The 18,738-nt window shown below is 41.4% G+C and overlaps 1 protein-coding gene across 3 annotated transcripts; it reads right to left on the bottom strand.

Moving 5' to 3' along the window:
- Nucleotides 1-1,942: 1,942 nt before the first annotated feature.
- On the bottom strand, nucleotides 1,943-14,813 carry LOC140736874 (selenoprotein Pb-like). 3 transcript variants are annotated; one of them, XM_073062881.1, is made up of 5 exons: nucleotides 14,698-14,813; nucleotides 8,096-8,317; nucleotides 7,048-7,260; nucleotides 5,282-5,414; nucleotides 1,943-5,084 (listed from the first exon to the last, which is right to left on the bottom strand). In XM_073062881.1, the coding sequence occupies exons 2-5, from the start codon at nucleotides 8,296-8,298 to the stop codon at nucleotides 5,052-5,054; spliced, it is 582 nt and encodes a 193-aa protein (XP_072918982.1). In that variant the 5' UTR covers nucleotides 8,299-8,317; nucleotides 14,698-14,813; the 3' UTR covers nucleotides 1,943-5,051. The 3 variants fall into 3 exon arrangements, with proteins under 3 accessions (XP_072918982.1, XP_072918984.1, XP_072918983.1); XM_073062883.1 differs by lacking the exon at nucleotides 14,698-14,813 and adding an exon at nucleotides 14,400-14,466; XM_073062882.1 differs by lacking the exon at nucleotides 14,698-14,813 and adding an exon at nucleotides 13,657-13,802.
- Between the last annotated feature and the right edge of the window lie 3,925 nt (nucleotides 14,814-18,738).

Raw genomic sequence — 18,738 nt, 5'->3', positions numbered from 1 at the left:
GGATAGAAGAGTAAAGAAGGCATACAAGCACACTTGCCTTTGGTTGGGCCATTAAATATAAAAGTTAGGAAGTCACTTTGTCATGTATAAAATTTCATTGAGGCCACATTTGGATTATTGTGTTCTGCTCTTGTCACCACACTATATGAAGGGTTTGGAGAGGGTGCAGTTGATGCTCATGGAGGACATTGCCTGGATTGGAGCATATTTGATTTATGAGAGGTTGTACAAACTCAGATAGGCATGTTAACGTAAACACAAGTTAACATAAACTTATATTTCTGTTTGCCACTACAAAAAGCTAATTTTCATAGCATTATTCCCTGTATAGTTGTGTTGAAGAACTTGAAAACTGTTTTCACTGGAGTATTGGAGGCTGAGAGTGTATAAAATTACAAAAGGCATAGATGGGGTAGATACAGTTTTATATCCCAGGTTAGGAATGCCCAATAAGGTGAGATAGGGAGTGGTTAAAGGAAATTTAAATAAATGTCCAGAATATGTTACCAGCAGAGATGGTAGAAGCAGACAATGATGGCAAAGTTAAGAGGCATATAAACAGAGACATGAACAGGCAAGGGATACAGACAATATGCAGCTGATGGGATTAAGGAAATTGGCATCATATTCTGCCCAGACAATGTGGCGGTAGCTACAGATTCTTCCTCATCCAGTGTCCTGGATCACCTTTTATTTTCAAGTTACTCTGCAAACTGATCTTTCAGGCTGAAAGATGAAAACTGCAAAGGATTCCTCTACCTTACCTTGATCCAATGTTAAAGTTATAGTCATAGAAAAGTATATCACAGAAACAGGCCTTTCAGCCCCTTGATTCTATGCTGAGCCATTTAAACTGCCTACTCCCACTGACCTACAACAGAATCATAGCCTTCTATACCCCTACCATCCACGTTATCTATCCAAATGTCTCTCAAACATTGAAATCAAGATTGCATGCACCACTTGTGCTGGCAGCTCATTCTACACTCTCACGACCCTCTGGGTGAAGTAGTTTCTCAGGTTCCCCTTAAACTTTTCACCTTTCACCCTTAACCCAAAACCCTCCAGTTGTAGTTCCACCCAAACCCAGTGGAAAAAAGTCTGCTTACATTAATTCCATCTATACCCCTCATAATTTTGTAAATTTTAAATTTGGTTCAAATTCAACAGCCTGCAATTGTTTGCGAATCCAAAACAGAAAATATACTTCAATTTAACTGGTAGCCTCCTATGCAGGAGTTAGTCAGCAATCTATTGATTTTATTTCATCTGTACAGTGCATAACAGGAACAACTAACTACTCTTTCCTCTTATTTTCATTGTAATTCTGTAAATTCTGGGTGAATGGCTACAGTATACTTTGATATAGAAATTGAATATCCCATTTTGGTTATTGCTGGAAAGGCAAGTGTGTTAGTGAGCCATTGTCCTCTCTTCATAATTCCTCATTACATTTCCAAACCCTCAATTCAAGGGTGCCTTTTCCAATAATTTGATCCAGAGAACTTCTACTACACCAATTAATTATTCTGATTGCTTCTTTAGATTCCTAATGTGTATGTAACTGGAGTCTGTGCTCAGAATCCCAAGTTCCCAAAAGCAAAAAATATTGGAGTCACTTCAGTTGGTAGAGACTTTGCAACGCCACACCACTGTAAGCTAGTTCAAATAGGGAATTCAGTGCTACTCATCTGTGGACATTAAGACGCATTTATAATATATTTTCCATGAACCAATGGTATCTTGTGATTTGAGGATTTAGTTAATGGAAATGTAGGTTAAAATTCCAAAGTTCTATCTCCATTATTACATTCAATGGATCTTTCAGAGAATCGGATCTATTTTGAGAATAGAAGGGGAGTGAGGTGATGGGATCTGGGTGAGATATATTGTGATAACGGCTGTAGTCTTAAAAGCAATGCATTAAAAAAATGTACAACCATTGCAATATCCAGTAATTTTTTATTCACTTATTTGTGCAATTAGAAGAAAACTGGAAATTCAAATTCAATTTATATTTAACATGATAACCAAAGCTCATTAAAATTACAATTAATAATATTTTTAATTAAGATAAACTTATCATAATCAAAAAGCAAAAAAATGCAGATGTTGGAAATCTGAAACAAACTAGAATTGGTGACACCAACAAATCAGTAAATATGCTAATATCAAACATACCTGGACCACATTATGCAGATTGATAACAAAAACCCAGCCTAAGTCAAAGAATTGAAGGATTGCTAGCAACAGAATCCTACTTAAAGACTAAGTCACTTACACCAGTAATCTGGGTAAGGGGGAAATAATTTTAGCAAAGCACTGACATTGTAAATTTGGTAACAGATGCTACTAAATTATTGATCTTGTGCAAGCCACAGGAATGCTCTGGCTTTCCTAAAATTATTTTGACTCAGGAAGAAGTTATTCAGCCAGGCCAAGTATATTTTCCTTTTAAAAAAAAAAATCAGTACTTTAATTGTATTCTTTTCCCATTGCTTTGCAAATTATTTTCCCCCTCAAGCACATGGGGAACTCCCTTTTGAAAAGCTTGATTGAGTTTGCTTCCACTGCCCATGAAGTCCCAAATCTTCAACTAAGCTAACAGATACAGGAATATAGCAAATATGCAAATAATCTCCGAGCTGCCAAGATTTCAGGCACTGCAGAAAAAGGTTCCGGAGGAAGGAACTAAATGAAATAAAAAGGTTGACAATGAAAAAGTAGCAACATGTTTGAGATTGGTAAATTAGAAACAACTGCTTTTTAAATGTATTTGTAACTGATCTAGTTAAAATAGCAAGAACATTCCATTTAACAAAATGACTAAAAGCTAATTAAGTTTTATTTCCAAACATGCCATGAAAAACCAGATGAACTGTTAAAATAAGTTGTGAGCTGAAGAACATGAACTGCCCGTGCCCCTCTTAGAACCCCAGTGATCTGGTTTGGCTGTATTGAAGATTCACAAATCCATAAAGAGGTAAATTTAGCAACTTTTGAAGTGCAGATAACCAACCCACTTCCATATCAAAATACATCAGTGTGATAATGATAAAACCAGAGTACCTTGCCTCAAAAGGAAAATGGCTGAGCTCACAGATACAGTAGTGAGAAGCAATTATTTCTCAGATCAGCAGCAAATGGACAAGATCAAGAAAAAGATGCTACAATCATAGTGGGCAGGGGTGACAAACAAATTATCAGGCGTGTTTGCTGGAAATAAGGTGGATTCAAGTCCAAATTCAACAAGCTTGTAATGAAACAATGACAATGACTGATCACCCATACAGATAGAAAGATTCCTTCCTCTGATCACAAGTTACCGTCAAAATCATGTACTGTACATACATATAATATTCAAAGTTAGAAGGCAGCTTGCAAGGGATCTGCTGGGAAGTATGATCACCTATACAGCTTGGATCAGGCTTCTCTGAGTGATTGCAGAATGAGCTGCGTTCAGCGTCAGAGTGTCAAAATGTCAAAATTATGGTTGTGGTTAGAAGTGAAATTATCACGTTATTATAGAGGAAAAGTCAGTGTGGTATTTTATTTACATCATATAATCTTGTTCAAAACACAATGTACCGTAAACAGGGTGTGGGACATGAAGGATTTTAGAGGGACATTCACTCTTCCGAAACACAAAGCTCACATAGAGCTACACTAGGCAATCAGAAAGCTAACATAATGCTGGCTTTTCTTGCAAAGCAACACACGTACAAATCTTACTAACATTTAAAAGGCACCAGGTACTCGCCTTACTTGAAGAAATATATATATATTTAGAGGCAATTCAGGAATGTATGCAGTGATTGTGTTGGGAGGAAAAGTTGACAATCATTTAAGTTTAGGAAAATAAGAGATGGTCTTATTGAAACATACAACATTCTTAGCACAATATAGGGTAAATGTTGGTAGAATGTTGCCCTCATTGGTTAGTCTAGCAGAGGGCAAAATCGCAGAATAAAGGGCTAACTACAAAATTGATGAGCAAGATTTTTTTTCAAAGGGCTGAGTCCCTATTGGACTGTTTGCCCAAGTAAGTTATGGAGGCTGAATCCTTGATTATGTTCAAAGCTGCAATGGAATGGATATTTTTTCTTCCCCACCCTCCAAGTTAGTAAGGCAATCGAAGTTTATGGGTGGGAAGATGAACATAGAAACTTGAATCATCCATTATCTTATTGAATGGCTGAGCAAACACAAGGAGCCAAGTGACCAACTTTCTTTAATTTCATATGGTCCTATGATCTAAGAGATGCTAGCAGTTTGTACAAGTCAGTTAAAAACTTTTCCTTAAGCTTTTTGTGCAGTGGTCAGCCTGTAGTTACTAGTAACTAGTTTGAACCAAAGACTTCATTAAGCACAACAAAACTAGAGGAATAACTTACACTGAATAGTACATGTAAAGCCAACATCAAAATATTGATACATACTTTATCTCGGAGCATTTCTGCCAAAGCAGTGCAAAATCTCCTGCGATACTCCCCATTCCACCCCCAAACACACTCCCATAATGAATATTCATAGTTATTTTTGTGGATGACAGGAAATGGGACATCCCTTTACAACTGACTTTATACTGGCTTACAAGGTTAGAATCTGATTTATTCATAGCCCGTTCATACCACACACATGGGATGCATGACAAAAGGCAGTGTTCAGCTGAGATCACAGTGACTAGAACTATATTCAGAGGGGTATCTGGTTTGACGCACACCTTGGGAAAAGGGGTTGCCACAAACAATGGTCAGTTGTTCAAAAGACCAGTCAACAGAGCTTAACGCTAATGCGAAATTAGACTGCAGTCATGGGAGATTCACAAGTATAAATTACATTGCTTCACGATAGTTAATATCAAACTAGGTTTCTGAAACAAAACTTTGATCCCCATTAGGGTCAACATTGGCATCTAAGCAGTTAAGGCAGCTGAAATGATGTTGAGAATTTTCATAATAGGCTCCTGTTAAGATTTAGTTGGTCACATATGGCACTCATGCAAGTGATTTTCAAAAGCCTCAGTTTCAAACCCGTGATGTTCGATCGAATTAATTTTGTTCTGTAGAGGGTGATGAGACCATCTGCAAGAAAAGAATATCATCAGTTTCCTGTTGACGAAGGAAAATCATTCGACTTTAGCTGCTTCATTTGCTTTTAGCTACTTCTATGACAATTATCTAGTCAGAGATGCCACAAGCACCATTTTTGAACTATTGTGATCCATCTACAAGCCACCAATGTGTTCTCTCAGAGACCAATGATTAATGCTAACAGTTACCTCCAGTGTGTTGTTATTGGATCTGCAGTTGCCACAGATGTCTCTGTTGTAAGTAGCTTGAATTGCTGCTTCAACGTAGCGGAAATGCAAGTGGCTATACGGTGACGTAACATGAAAGGTCAATTTACCACATCTACCGAAAGAAAATTTCAAATGTAAGCAATCTCACTTCCATATTCAAACGACTATGATTTGTCAGACAAACACGAATTCTCAGCAACTACTGAATTCATAAAACAATAGCCAGTACCATCATAATTTTGAGCCACATAGAGAAAGGAAGAATTGCTCCCACCCCATTTAGTCTGCTAATCTCGCCTGTCTCAAATGTCCCAGGAATACAAGGGGAGCAAAAATGTATTATGGTAGGTCCTGGTGAACTGGAACTTACTGGGACCAGTGCGTTTAGCTCAATTAAGCAGCTGCCCCAATTAGCCCAAGTTTCATGGAAGTAGTTAAAAAGATATTTTTAAAAACATACTGAGTAACAAATTATGTATTTGAATGAAATACAGAATAAATTAGAACACTATCAATACAACAAAACTGTGTCTTAGTTCCTAATATTAGGCCTCTGTTAGTCTCGATAGACCACGGATTTGCACCTTGGAAAGTTTCTAGGGTGCAAGCCTGGGCAAGGTTTTTTTTAAATGGAAGACTGGCAGTTGCCCAAGCTGCAAGTCTCCCCTCTGCACGCCGCCAATGTTGTCCAAGGGAAGGGCATTAGGACCCATACAGATTGGCATCGGTGTCGTCGCAGAGCAATGTGTGGTTAAGTGCCTTGCTCAAGGACACAACACACAGCCCCAGCCAAGGCTTGAACTAGCGACCTTCAGATCACTAGACGAATGCCTCAACCACTTGGCCATTATCTGCCAATAATACTTATTGACAGATGATGTTATCGGTGTCACGTTCCTTTGAATGTAAATGAACATTCAGTGGAAACAGATGATGAACTGCCTTCATGCAATGCTGTTGACCATTGCATCCTCCAAATCTTTATTTTCATTGTAATATTCAAGATGATTGTTGATGCCTTCAAATTTTTCATAGATTCTAACTTGTGTACTGAAATTGTTTCATTCACCCTTGGCCAATTCTGGCATCACCAAGCCTGAACGTCTGAAATCGCAGTGAGCAAAACAGGTCTGAATTGTATTACTGTTTATTTCTTGCGGACTGTCAGTGACAACATTTGCTGCTTTTTGAACAAGTACATGCAATTGATGCTATTTAAAAACTGTCCACTCGAAGCATGCTGGCCACGCAAGTGCACGTGACTGACGCTAGTTAGAAACTTTTCAGCAACAATCTCCTGCCCCAGTTGAGAGGCATAGAGTCCCAAACAAACGAAGTGAACCCTGGCTATCTTCTCAATTAGTTTTTGTTCTTTAAGAGCTGTGCCTAATAAGTGACTGCCCCAATTAACCAATGGTCCAATTAACTGGAATCCACTGTATACTAATGAGGATGAGTACTGCTGCCTACTTCATGCACATCAACAAGCAGCAGATTATAATGGCAAACAAACCCCATGTAGCCACCAGGCGAAGTATCAAAGTGCCACAGCCCAATAACTAATGCAAAACGTTCCTCCCATTTACCATAAAATATATGACACATGCATTATAACTTCACCATCTTAACAATTACTATATGGAAATACTGTACTTAAAGTGGAAAAATAATCTGCTTATTAACATATTCATTATCATAACTTAAACGATGAGCTTTAAGTAAAATTAATATCCTGAAGTACCAACCTATCATAGATAAAGATGTCATCCTTGACACCCCCCAAGATATGCCAAACATCAGGTTGAAATCGTGATTGCTGGTAGACAGGGATATCTTTGGGAGCATTGGATATGAGCTTCGGAAACATGATCCTGGATTCAAATGTCTTGTCGTTCACAATCATGTAATGTATGTCAGTCAGGCCATGATGGACAAGCTTGTCACGCAATTTGCCTAATCTATCAAAGTGGAAAAAAAATACAAGCTGTCAATAACATGACTTTACGAATGCAGCATTAAGATGAAAATACATGCAAGATGTTTCTGACTGGGCTTTTCTTTTTCAATTGTACACAGTTTGAAATCTCATGGTGCCACAGAATGATTGAAATGGTTGATCTATCATTTATTGAGTCCAGCAACTTCCAAATCATTTTGTTTTTATGTGAAAGTTAAGCGATGCTATGATTTTATTACTTGCTTTTCAAATCCTGAATATTAGAAGGCAAAAGAGAACAGGATTGCTCTTGGGACATAAACCATTTAAAAAGGGACAGAACTTACCAGTTGCCAAACATAACCAAAGTACAAATTTGGCAATAGGTCCAAATTTCATTTTAATATACAATCTTTCAACACACTATATACAAATAATAAGGACAAAAATATTCAACATCAGAAGTCTTAACTGAGAATAACTAGATAGAAAATATTGAATATGATGCACCCTGCCCAAATAGTTAACATTAGAAGTGATCAATTCATTTGAAATCTGTACTCAAGACTCAGACCATGTAAAGAGTTACTGATACCATGACTGCTAGGGTTGTCTCTGACAAAACAAGGAACAATGGGACCATCTTCTACCCCTCTTATCTTCAGAATGGATGAGAGTGAAGTGAAAAACAACAGCACTTCAGTCCTTGACACTCTTGAGCTCTGCCGAACTGCTGATGGGAATGAGAATGGGACTGCAGCAAGTCTCCATGGTATGATGTTGAATTGCAATGTTTGTGTAGTACTATGGACAACATTATTCTGTGGGGTAATGTATAGATAAATTGCCATACTTACCCGGCAGCCTGCTTTAGACAGAATGATCAGCTTGCTTTGAGAAGGGCCACCACGGTAATTTGTCCAGACTGCTCCTCCATTGGTATTTGATTGCCAATCTGCCAGTGAGGAGCCACCCGACAGATTCCGACGTCATTCTGTGCTGCTGCCAGGGAGATTATTAACCCAAAAAGAATGGCAAATGAAGTTCTCTCCAGCCCCATCAGTATTCTTCATAGATTCCTAAAATTTGAATTGGGGAAATAATAACTTTTTCTAAATTTGGAAGTTAAAGTGCAGTAACAAATGTAGAAGGCTCCAATTATCATGTTTATCAATTTCACTCTGTAAAAAAAAGACATTAAAGCCACAATATAAATGATTTGTTGAGGAACTGAGGGCTGAGTTTACATTGTTAAGAGTTCTTCTCTTACAGGCTCAGTCGTTTGTGTGCTGAGCCAGAACTTTTTGTTGCTTAATCAAAAAGATGGAATGTCCAAGTCGATCTTCCACAGTTATACTGCACCAACACCGATTTGGTTGATAATCATGCTCTAAATTCAAAGTTAAATCATTATCAAAGTATGTATACTACCTTGAAATTATATTACAGGTGTATACATGAAAAAAGTAGCAAAACTGTACATAAATGAAGTCTGACAGACAACCAATGTGCAAAAGACTAACTGTGAAAAAAGTGAGAGCGCAAGTTGTAAAAAGTCCTCGAAAGTGAGGAGGTACTCAGCGATTCAGGAACAGCTTCTTCCCCTCTGCCATCCAATTTCTAAACGGACATTGAACCCTTGGACACTACCTCACTTTTTTAATATACAGTATTTCTGTTTTCGCATTTTTTAATCTATTCAATATACGTATAACGTAATTGATTTACTTAAATTTATTTTTTCTCTTATATATTATGTATTGCATTGAACTGCTGCTGCTAAGTTAATAAATTTCCTGACACTTGCCAGTGATAATAAATCTGATTCTGATTTCTTGTGGTAGCAGTCCATATAAATGTACCTAATGTTCGGGAGGACTCTGCCTGCAATGGACTGGGCAGTATCCAGCACTTTCTGTAGTTTCCTCTATTGCCGGCCATTAGTGTTTCCATTCCAGCTGTGATACAACTTATACTGGTAGAGAGATAAACAACATGGAGCTGTGTAGCCTCAGTTGTAGCAAGGACGAGGACTGAAGCCTCCGTTCGCCCGTTGCTGCAGATCAGGTGAGAGCTGCCTCTCCTGTCAGTGCTGCCCTCCTGTGCTCCAGCAGGGGAATGACAGGCTGGATGGCATGTGTCTGCACACTGCCAGGAGACTGCACCGTCAATTGCTCGACATAGTCATTCAGGGTCTTAGACTATGTGCATGAATTTTTCCTCCCCTCAAGTGAATATGCTTCTTTGCTCGCTATTTGAATTATGTTATTCTCTACTTTAAATGTTACTTGCTATTTTGAATCCTTTGCACCTTGGCACCAGAGAAACGCCATCTCTTTCAGCTGTATCTTTGAATGATAAATTGATTTGAAAATTGCTCCAAGTGACCTAGATATGGCATTTTTATCCGTTGCCTTGGTATGTATTCTGACTTCAGCAACACTAAAACACATTCTGGTGGGCTGCAAGACCAGCCTAACTCAACGGTACACCTGGTGGCACAACCAGGTGCTATGGTGTCTTGAGGCAGTGCTGGAAAGTCGGCGGACAAGTGTCAATGCTCTCCCTCCCCCTTCATCCCGCTGGCCGTTAACAGCATTTGTCCAGAAGGTGAGGGTAAAGCCAGACTCACCACATCGAGACCAGACACCGGGCGACTCGGCGGGGCATGTGATTGGAAGATGGTGGCAGACTTAGCCCAGAGGCTCTGCTTCCCAACTGAAATCGCGGAAACCAACCTCAGACCAGACCTTGTGCTATGGTCAGCCTCACTCCATCTCGTTTACATCATCGAGCTTACAGTGCCCTGGGAGGATGCAGTAGAGGCCTACGAGCTCAAGGAGCTGAGATACGCTGAGCTCGCAGCCGATGTGCAGCAACGTGGCTGGAAAGCAAGGGTCCGACCGGTCGAAGCAGGTTGCAGAGGATTTGTCGCCACATCAACATCAAGGCTACTCCGGGAGTTGGGAGTGCGAGGGAAGATACACCGACAAGCAGTCAAAGACCTCTCCAGAGCTGCTGAAAAGGGAGTCAGCAGCTCTGGATGAAGAGAAAGGATTCCAACTGGGCCCCCAAGTGAGTGAATGGCATCTAGGGGGTGAGCCTGGGATGCTGGGATTCACTGCTGAACCCACTGAAGGTGTCGTGGGCCTATCAGTGAAACACTGAGGAAGGAGGGCACCCATTTGATAACCCAGAAGATACCTCCACTCACTTGGCTACCCCACAGAGTCTAGGCAGCACTAAAACCTAGCACACATAAAGTAAATTAAGGGATTTATAATAGAATTATTTTTTTTAAATCTGTGGATTATCACAGAATAGCCTGGAACTTCATGAATACAAAAGCCCTGCTTTATATTGTGAAAGGCATTTAAGAGAAACTAAATTTGGAACACTATAGTTATGGGTGTTCTCATTTGTAATGAATAAAAGCTACTATTATCTCTAGGCAGTGTGGGTGTGGTGAACTGGATATACCTGTCTGACTGCTCCTGTGGCTCCTCCCACAGACCCCTGTATAAAGGCGACTGTGGGCTGCTGCTCTCCCTCATTTTCCCCAGGATGTAGTGCTGTTTATTCTTCCAGTCAATAAAAACCGATATCTTGCTTCCTAAGTCTCAGCGTGAGTTATTGATGGTGCATCAATTTTATTGACTGGAAGTTAAAACATGGAAACCGTTTTACGCCCAGAACGCTTAGATTTGGACCCCCAAGACCCTGAAGCAGCTCTTGACTTTGAACACTGGCTTGTATGCTTCCAATCATACTTGGAGGAGGTTCGTGCCACCGACTCAGCTGTTAGGCTCAGACTTCTCCTCTCGAGGGTCGCCCCAAAAGTTTATTCATTCATCAGGGACCTCTCGACCTACGAGGGGGCGCTTGACGCCCTCAAAAGACAGTACCTGCGGCCGGTGAACGCAGTTTATGCCCGGCATCGCTTGGCAACACGAAAACAGCGGCCTACGGAGTCGACTGCTGAATTTCTCCGAGCTCTACAGGCACTCGTGCGGACTTGTGACTGCCAAACGCTCACAGCGGAACAGCATACGGAACTCTTGGTCTGAGACGCTTTTGTGACTGGAGTCAGGTCAGTGTATTTGCGCCAGCGGCTGCTGGAAAAAGCTGATCTTACCTTACGCTCAGCGATAGAGACGGCTGATACGTTGGAGGCTGCGCAGCTGTACGCCGAGGCGGTCCAGCCGCGCGATTCCCCGGTTCCGAGCGAATTCGCCAACGCCGCTGCCAATCGCGGTATCATGAACTCCTCAAATTCGCCGGACATAAAACTCTGTTACTTTTGTGGGCTTCAGAAACATTCCAGAAACAGCTGCCCGGCTCGCGAAGCGACTTGTTCCAGTTGCGGGAAGAAGGGCCATTTCGCCAAGGTCTGTAAATCTAAACCGCGCCCGGGGTCGAGCAGCGCTGCGTCTGAGACCTGGGGGCCGCCATTTTGCATGCCCGGACGTGGACAGCCATCTTTACCGGGCATCTCGTACGCGTCTATTCCGGGGACCTCACACACACACGAGGGATCCCTGACACCTCCAGTTGGGACAGAACCAACCCACTCTCCGCCTCCGGTGCAAACACCACCTCCGGCACCTGTGCAATTGCAGCCGGAGCTACGTAGATTGCAGCGAACGATTCGACCACCTGATAGACTTAACCTGTAAATATACTTGGGGACTTTTTTTTAAAACAAAGGGGGGGTGAATGTGGTGAACTAGATATACCTGTCTGACTGCTCCTGTGGCTCCTCCCACAGACCCTGCTGACTGCTCCTGTGGCTCCTCCCACAGACCCCTGTATAAAGGCGACTGTGGTCTGCTGCTCTCCCTCATTTTCCCCAGGATGTAGTGCTGTTTATTCTTCCAGTCAATAAAAGCCGATATCTCGCTTCCTAAGTCTCAGCGTGAGTTATTGATGGTGCATCAGTGTGTAAAAAAAAACAAAGAAAACAACTGTTGGATGCAAAACCTATGAATCACCATGATGTGCTGACACTAACCAAACAGGCCAAGCAGCCGGTATGACTCCATGCTCATTAAATGTTGGTTGAGAAAACAAAGGTTAACGTGCAGGTTGAGACTGTGTAAGGATAGCAAACGCAGTGTTAGCATTCATTTTAAAAGGAATGGACTATGAAAAACAAGGAGGCAATGCTGAGGCTTTACAAAATATTGGTCAGGCTGCACTGTGAGTAATTCTGGGCCCCTTGAATTCAATGTTCATGCATGATGAGGCCAAACTCAGGTTGGAAGAGCAATACCTCATATACCGTCTAGATAGTCTCCAGCCCCTTGGCATGAACATTGAATTCTCCAACTTCTGGTAATTCCCTCCCCCCTCTTCCCCCATTCCAGTTTCACTCTGCCTCCTCCTCCAGCTGCCTATCACCTCCCTCATGGTTCCGCCTCCTTCTACCACCCATAGTGCTTTCCCCTTACATTCCTTCTTCACATTTCCTGACTATCCCCCTCCCTTGATCTTTCCCTTTACTGGTTTTTCACCTGCACCTCCCCCCTCCCCCCACCTTCTTTATAGGGCCCCTGCCCCCTCCCTCTTCAGTCCTGACGAAGGGTCTCAGCCCGAAACGTTGACTGTTAGTTTCCACAGATGATGCCCGACCTGCTGAGTTCCTCCAGCGTGTTGTGCGTACAGTTTTAAGGAGCTTGGAAATAGGTACTTGGGGGATGTCAGGGGTATGTTTTTAAACAGAGCGATGGGTGCATGGAACGCACTGCCAGGGAAGGTGGTAGAGGCAGATACAATAGGGTTTTTTTTTTAAGAGACTCTTAGATAGGTACATGGAGCTTACAGGTAGGGCAATTCTAGGCAGCATCTCCAGTAAATTACATGGGCGGCACAACATTGTGGGCTGAAGGGCCTGTAATGTGCTGTAGATTTTCTCTGTTTTTAATGAGGAAGTATTTATTTATCAATGGTGGTGAGTATTTGGAATTCTCCACCACAGAGCTGCAGCGGCTGACTCACTAGAGTTCATCCGAAACAGAGTGCGATAGACTTTGGCACATTAAAGTCTATTGGAAGTAGGGATAGTGCAGAAAAAAATGACACCGAGGTAAAAGACCAGCCGACATCTTCGTGAATAGCAAAACAGCCATAGGCGTGCCCCAATCATTTTAACAGCCAAAATATCAAGACGCAATGAAAAAAACCCAGCACCAACATGTTTTTTTTTCCAGTCAAAGCAAGATTTCAGGAGCGACGAGGGTTCTAAATGCTTGGACAAACATTTGCTGACAATGTTTGAGTTAGGAAGTGAATGGGCTGATAAAAAAAAGTGCACTTGCATGAATTCCTCCGCTGTGAATTTCTTGGGATGTTAGGACAAAATAGTTTTAGTTTTTGCTTTGATGCTAAGTAATAGGTATTGCACAAATCAGCTACTCACCTCGAAAATGTGAAGCAATTCTCTGAAAACGTATGTTTGGAAATGTGTTTTTGAACCGACGTAGCCAATTGTCTGCGGAAAGCACTAAATCTAGTGTTGTGCTAATGACTGAAGTCTTACCGCCCTTCGACAAACACGGACCGAAAGTTTGCTGCCCAGAAACAACGAGTGAAAGCTGAAGTAAAACCGAACGGACAAAGACCAGGCTGACCGATTTGATCAATAGGGAGAGCGAACGCGGTTTTTTTTTTAAAAAAAAAACAGAAAGCGATTGCTCACAACATGAAACAATCGAGACAAAAGGAAAATATCGGATGCTGGAAATCCGGAGCAACACACAAAATACTGGAGGAATTCGGTGGGTCAGGCAGCGTCTGCAACAGACTAGTGAGAGGTCTCCACTCGAAACATCGACTGTCCATTCCCCTCATCCTCGCCGTGTTCCTCGAGCATTTTGTGTGTTGCTTCATTGCCGTTCCCAAACGCACGAGTAGAAGTGGGAGCAGATGCAAGATTGCAAAACTGAAACGCAGTTCCTGTTGAGTAAAGAGAATTTACAGAAACGCTTTGTTCAGAGACTCCGAACCGATTCCAGCATCCGCATTCTGAACGGGTTTACAATGCTTCATACGTGTTCTAAATGACCGCCCCTCCCAAAAAAGTCACAGCAGCTATCTTTCGTGATCAACAATTGCTAATAGTATTGGTCAATCAAAGCCTTTCAGACTATCGTTGATATTCACCCCATTAGATCGTGCAAATCCTTCAGCAATCGTTCCCCGTCAAGGACAGGATCAAATCCCTTCGGACGCCAAGGGATTCCAAAAATGTTTCTGATGCAACGCAATATACAGGATGCCAATACTTAGCATTAATAAGTAACACAGCTAAATGCAGGTTTCTGCCTTTATGGTTCAATGCGTCTAGAGTTGGACTTTCTCAATCACTAGGTATTCCTTAGAGCTATCGATACCACATTCTGCAGATAGAAATTCTAATCCAATTCATTATCAATAATTTCCCAACTAAATTCAAACATACCTTGTACACATCCAAAGCAACACGAAGGCAGCCTAACAAACCCTTAACAGCGAAAGGCAATCGTTATGAAGCTTTTACATAACAGCTTGAGTCCCGCCCACAAGATCCGATTGGAAGCCAAATTACGCTCCCGGAATATTTCACAAAATGGTGTGAACAACAGCTAATATTCCGTCTGGGTAGTCTCCAACCTGATGGCATGAACATTGATTTCTCTAACTTCCGTTAATGCCCCTCCTCCCCTTCTTACCCCAACCCTTATTTATTATTTCTCCTTTTCTCTCTCTCTCTCTCTGCCCCTCTCACTATCACTCCATGACTGCTCTCCATCTCCCAACTGGTGCTCCCTTCTCCCTAGGCCTCTCGTCCCATGATCGTTTCCCTTCTCCAGCTCTGTATCCCTTTTGCCAATCACCTTTCCAGCTCTCAGCTTCATCCCACCCCCTCCTGTCTTCTCCCATCATTTCTGATCTCCCCCTCCCCCTCGCACTTTCAAATCTCTTACTGTCTTTTCTTCCAGTTAGTCCTGACCCGAAACTTCGACTGCACTTCTCCCTTTAGATGCTGCCCGGCCTGCTGTGTTCCACCAGCATCTTGTGTGTGGTGCTTGAATTTCCAGCATCTGCAGATCTTCTTACGTTTGAGCTCCTGGAACATTTGATCTGTGCGTCAACCTAGCAATTTAAAATTTCTAGCATTTTTTAAAACTTAAGGACTAGAACCTTATTTATATATAAAAAAGAAACTCTTACAAACTTTGTTTTGGCAATATGGTTTAGGTTCTCTGACGTTGGTAAGATAAAATGTCCAGTTTTTAAAAACATGTACAGTATAATGTCGGCTTTTATTAAAGTGTAAAATGATACACAACTTTTAGGAAGTCATAGAAAACCTAGAGCTCAATACAGGCCTTTCAGCTCACAAAGCTGTGCCGAACACGTCCTTACCTAAGAAATTACCTAGGGTTATTCATAGCCCTCTATTTTTCTGAGCTCCATATACCTGCTCAGGAGTCTCTTAAAAGACCCTATCGTGTCTGTCTCCACCACCATCGCTGGCAGCCTATTCCATGCACTCACTCCTCGTGTTTACGTGTTTACCCCTGATATCCCCTCTGTACCTACTAAGTTACTCTGAGGAGGAATCAAAACTTAATTTAAGAACTCCTGAACATGCTCCTCAGTGTAATGAGGAAAGGAATATGCGACTTTCCAGGAACACCAATAGAAAGACTCCACAAAGTGTTAATGTGTTGACCTGGAGGGAGATGGCGAGGACCGTGACACAAATTGCATAGGGCTGAAGAACGTTAAAAAATGACACAAACAAATCTCAGCTTAATTGCGGCGTCAAGCTGTTTTGTTATTTATCTAATGTTGCGAATGCAAGGAGTTCGTGTGGAGGATAGTCATGGTTCTGGTTAAAGTCAAATGGTTGTAAAATGCAATTACCCTTGGGGAGAGATCTATTCCTGAGGGCAAGTATGTAACCCTTTTGGAGATGTAAAGTATTTGTCCTGCACTGATCGTGACTGGTGAGGTGGAATATAAGACCATATGAACCCATTCCTTTTACTGGGTGGGTGAAGAAGAGAGAAAGGATGTTTGGGAAATGGAACAGGTGGCATTAGGCGACCAGTCTACCATGGTCTTGGGCGAACTGAGTTAGGGAAAATGGCGGAAACCAGCCGATATCATCAGAATATATACGACAGAAAGAGAAAAACTGGCTTTACACAGGAAACAGGATGGAAGAGTTTGCCTTTAAGACAGCTGTGGTCATCAATGCGCTTGTATGGAAATTAAACACGAACATGCTCCGATAGAGAAACAGAAGGCACGAAAAGGAGGGCGGTGGAGTCAGATGTGAAACTGAGATCAAGATTGTACAATAGGGAAAAAAACAACAGATAGCAAAGAAGCAATCCTACTCACTTTATATATTTTTAAATGTCTCATTTTCTTATTATCCAACAACCAGGAGAATTCATTCACATTTACCTCCTACTGAATGTCCTCTAAAACAGACCAAAAAGGAGGGCATGGAAAAGGAAAATTTCTGGGGGAGGCATTAGGGATGTATGACCTGTACTAACATGACGGGTTGCACCTGAACCCAAGGGAGAACAATATTCTCGCTGTCAGTTTTGTTAGAGCTGTTGGGGGGGGGGGGGGGGTGTGAACCAGAGTGAAGGGACTCCGATAGGAGGATGGTTAAAAAGCAAAGATAGCATGCAGCCAGACTGTCAGGAAGGGCAGACAGATGATAGGACAAAATTACAGCCAGCTGGGTGAGCATCAGTGCATTAGGGATGCATAATCAAAAAAAGGTAGCAAATACAGTACCAATGTGTTAGATCTCAATGCACGGAGTATAAGAAATAAGGTGGATGATCTCGTTGCACTTTTACAGACTGTAGGGTATGATGTTGTGGCCATCACTGAATCGTGGCTGAAGGATGGTTGTAGTTGGGAGCTGAATGTCCAAGGTTACACGTTGTATCAGAGAGACCACAGATTACAAGGGGAAATAAAAAAAGACATGTCAAAGGAGCAAGGTTATGGTAGTATGGGAGATTTTAACATGCAGGTTGATGGGGAAAATCAGGTTGGTAATGGATCTCAAGAAAGTGAGTTTGTTGTACGGCTAAGAGATGGCTTTTTAGAGCAGTTTGGCGTTGAGCCTACTGTGGGAACAGCTACACTGGATTAGGTGTTATATAATGAATCAGAGACAATTAGGGAGCTTAAGGTAACAGAAACCTTAGGAGGCAGTGATCACAACATGATTGAGTTCAACTTAAAATCTGACAGGGAGAAATTAAAGTCTGATGCAGCAGTATTTCGGTGGAGTAAAGGAAATTACAGCGGGATGAGAGAGGAGTTGGCCAAAGTAAATTGGAAGGAGCTGCTGGCAGGGATGACAGCAGAGCAGCAACGGTGTGAGTTTCTGGGAAAAATGAGGAAGCTGCATGATAGATGTATTCCAAAAATAAAGAAATATTCAAATGGCAAAATAGTACAACTGTGGCTGACAAGGGAAGTCAAAGTTAATTTAAAAGCAAAAGAGAGGACATACAACAAAGCAAAAATTAGTGGGAAGATGGAGGATTGGGGAGTTTTTAAAAACCTACAGAGAGATATTCAAAGAACCATTAGAAGGGAAAAGATGAAATATGAAAGCAAGTTAGCAAACAATATCAATGTGGATATAAAAGCTTTTACAAGAATGTAAAAAATTTTTAAAAGATGTGAGTGGATATAGGACCACTAGAAAATTAGGTAGGAGAAATAATAACGGGGACAAGAAGATGGCAGATGAGATAAATGAATATTTTGCATCAATCTTCACTGTGAAGACTCTAGCAGTGTGCCAGATGTTGAAGGTGGAGAAGGAAGGGAAGTGACTGCAGTTACCAAAAGAGTTACCAAAAGAGAAGGCGCTTAAAAAGCTGAAACACCTAAAAGCATACAAGTCACCCAGATCAGATGATCTGAAAGTGGTAGCGGTAGAGATTGTGGAGGCATTCAGAATGATCTTTTAAAAATCATTGGTCCTTCTTAGGTGGAGAGATGCTGTCCCACCCACTCATGCTCAATGGCTTAGAGATATTATGTCCTGCTTAGACCTTGAAAAGATTCATTATTCACTTCTCAATTCAGATATAAAGTTCCAAAAGGTGTGGGGACCTTTGCTTGGATATTTTCAGAATTTCCATTTAGATTAAGGGTGCATACCTTCCTTTTATTTCTTTTGTATTTAAATCCCTTCCAGCTTCTTTCGGTTAAGATTTATGGTTATTTTATATATTATAGTTTAGGTAGTAGGCAATATACCTTCTTTTTATAAATACAGCTCTGTGGTGATATAGTTCTGAATAACTTTTTTATATATTGTAAAGTTGGCTTGGAGTTGGGTAGTGGGAGGGTGGGGTGGTAACTAACTTCATACAATTTTACCATGGGTACTTTGCTTAATTGTTATGAATTGTACTTTGATATGTTTGTTTTGCACTGTATTAACCTCTTTTTTATTTTTGTT

Source organism: Hemitrygon akajei, chromosome 12 (assembly GCF_048418815.1).
Source record: "Hemitrygon akajei chromosome 12, sHemAka1.3, whole genome shotgun sequence".
In the NCBI taxonomy this organism is placed as follows: domain Eukaryota; kingdom Metazoa; phylum Chordata; class Chondrichthyes; order Myliobatiformes; family Dasyatidae; genus Hemitrygon; species Hemitrygon akajei.
Note: the sequence above shows the minus strand (reverse complement) of the source record. Positions and strands in the feature narration are given on the sequence as shown.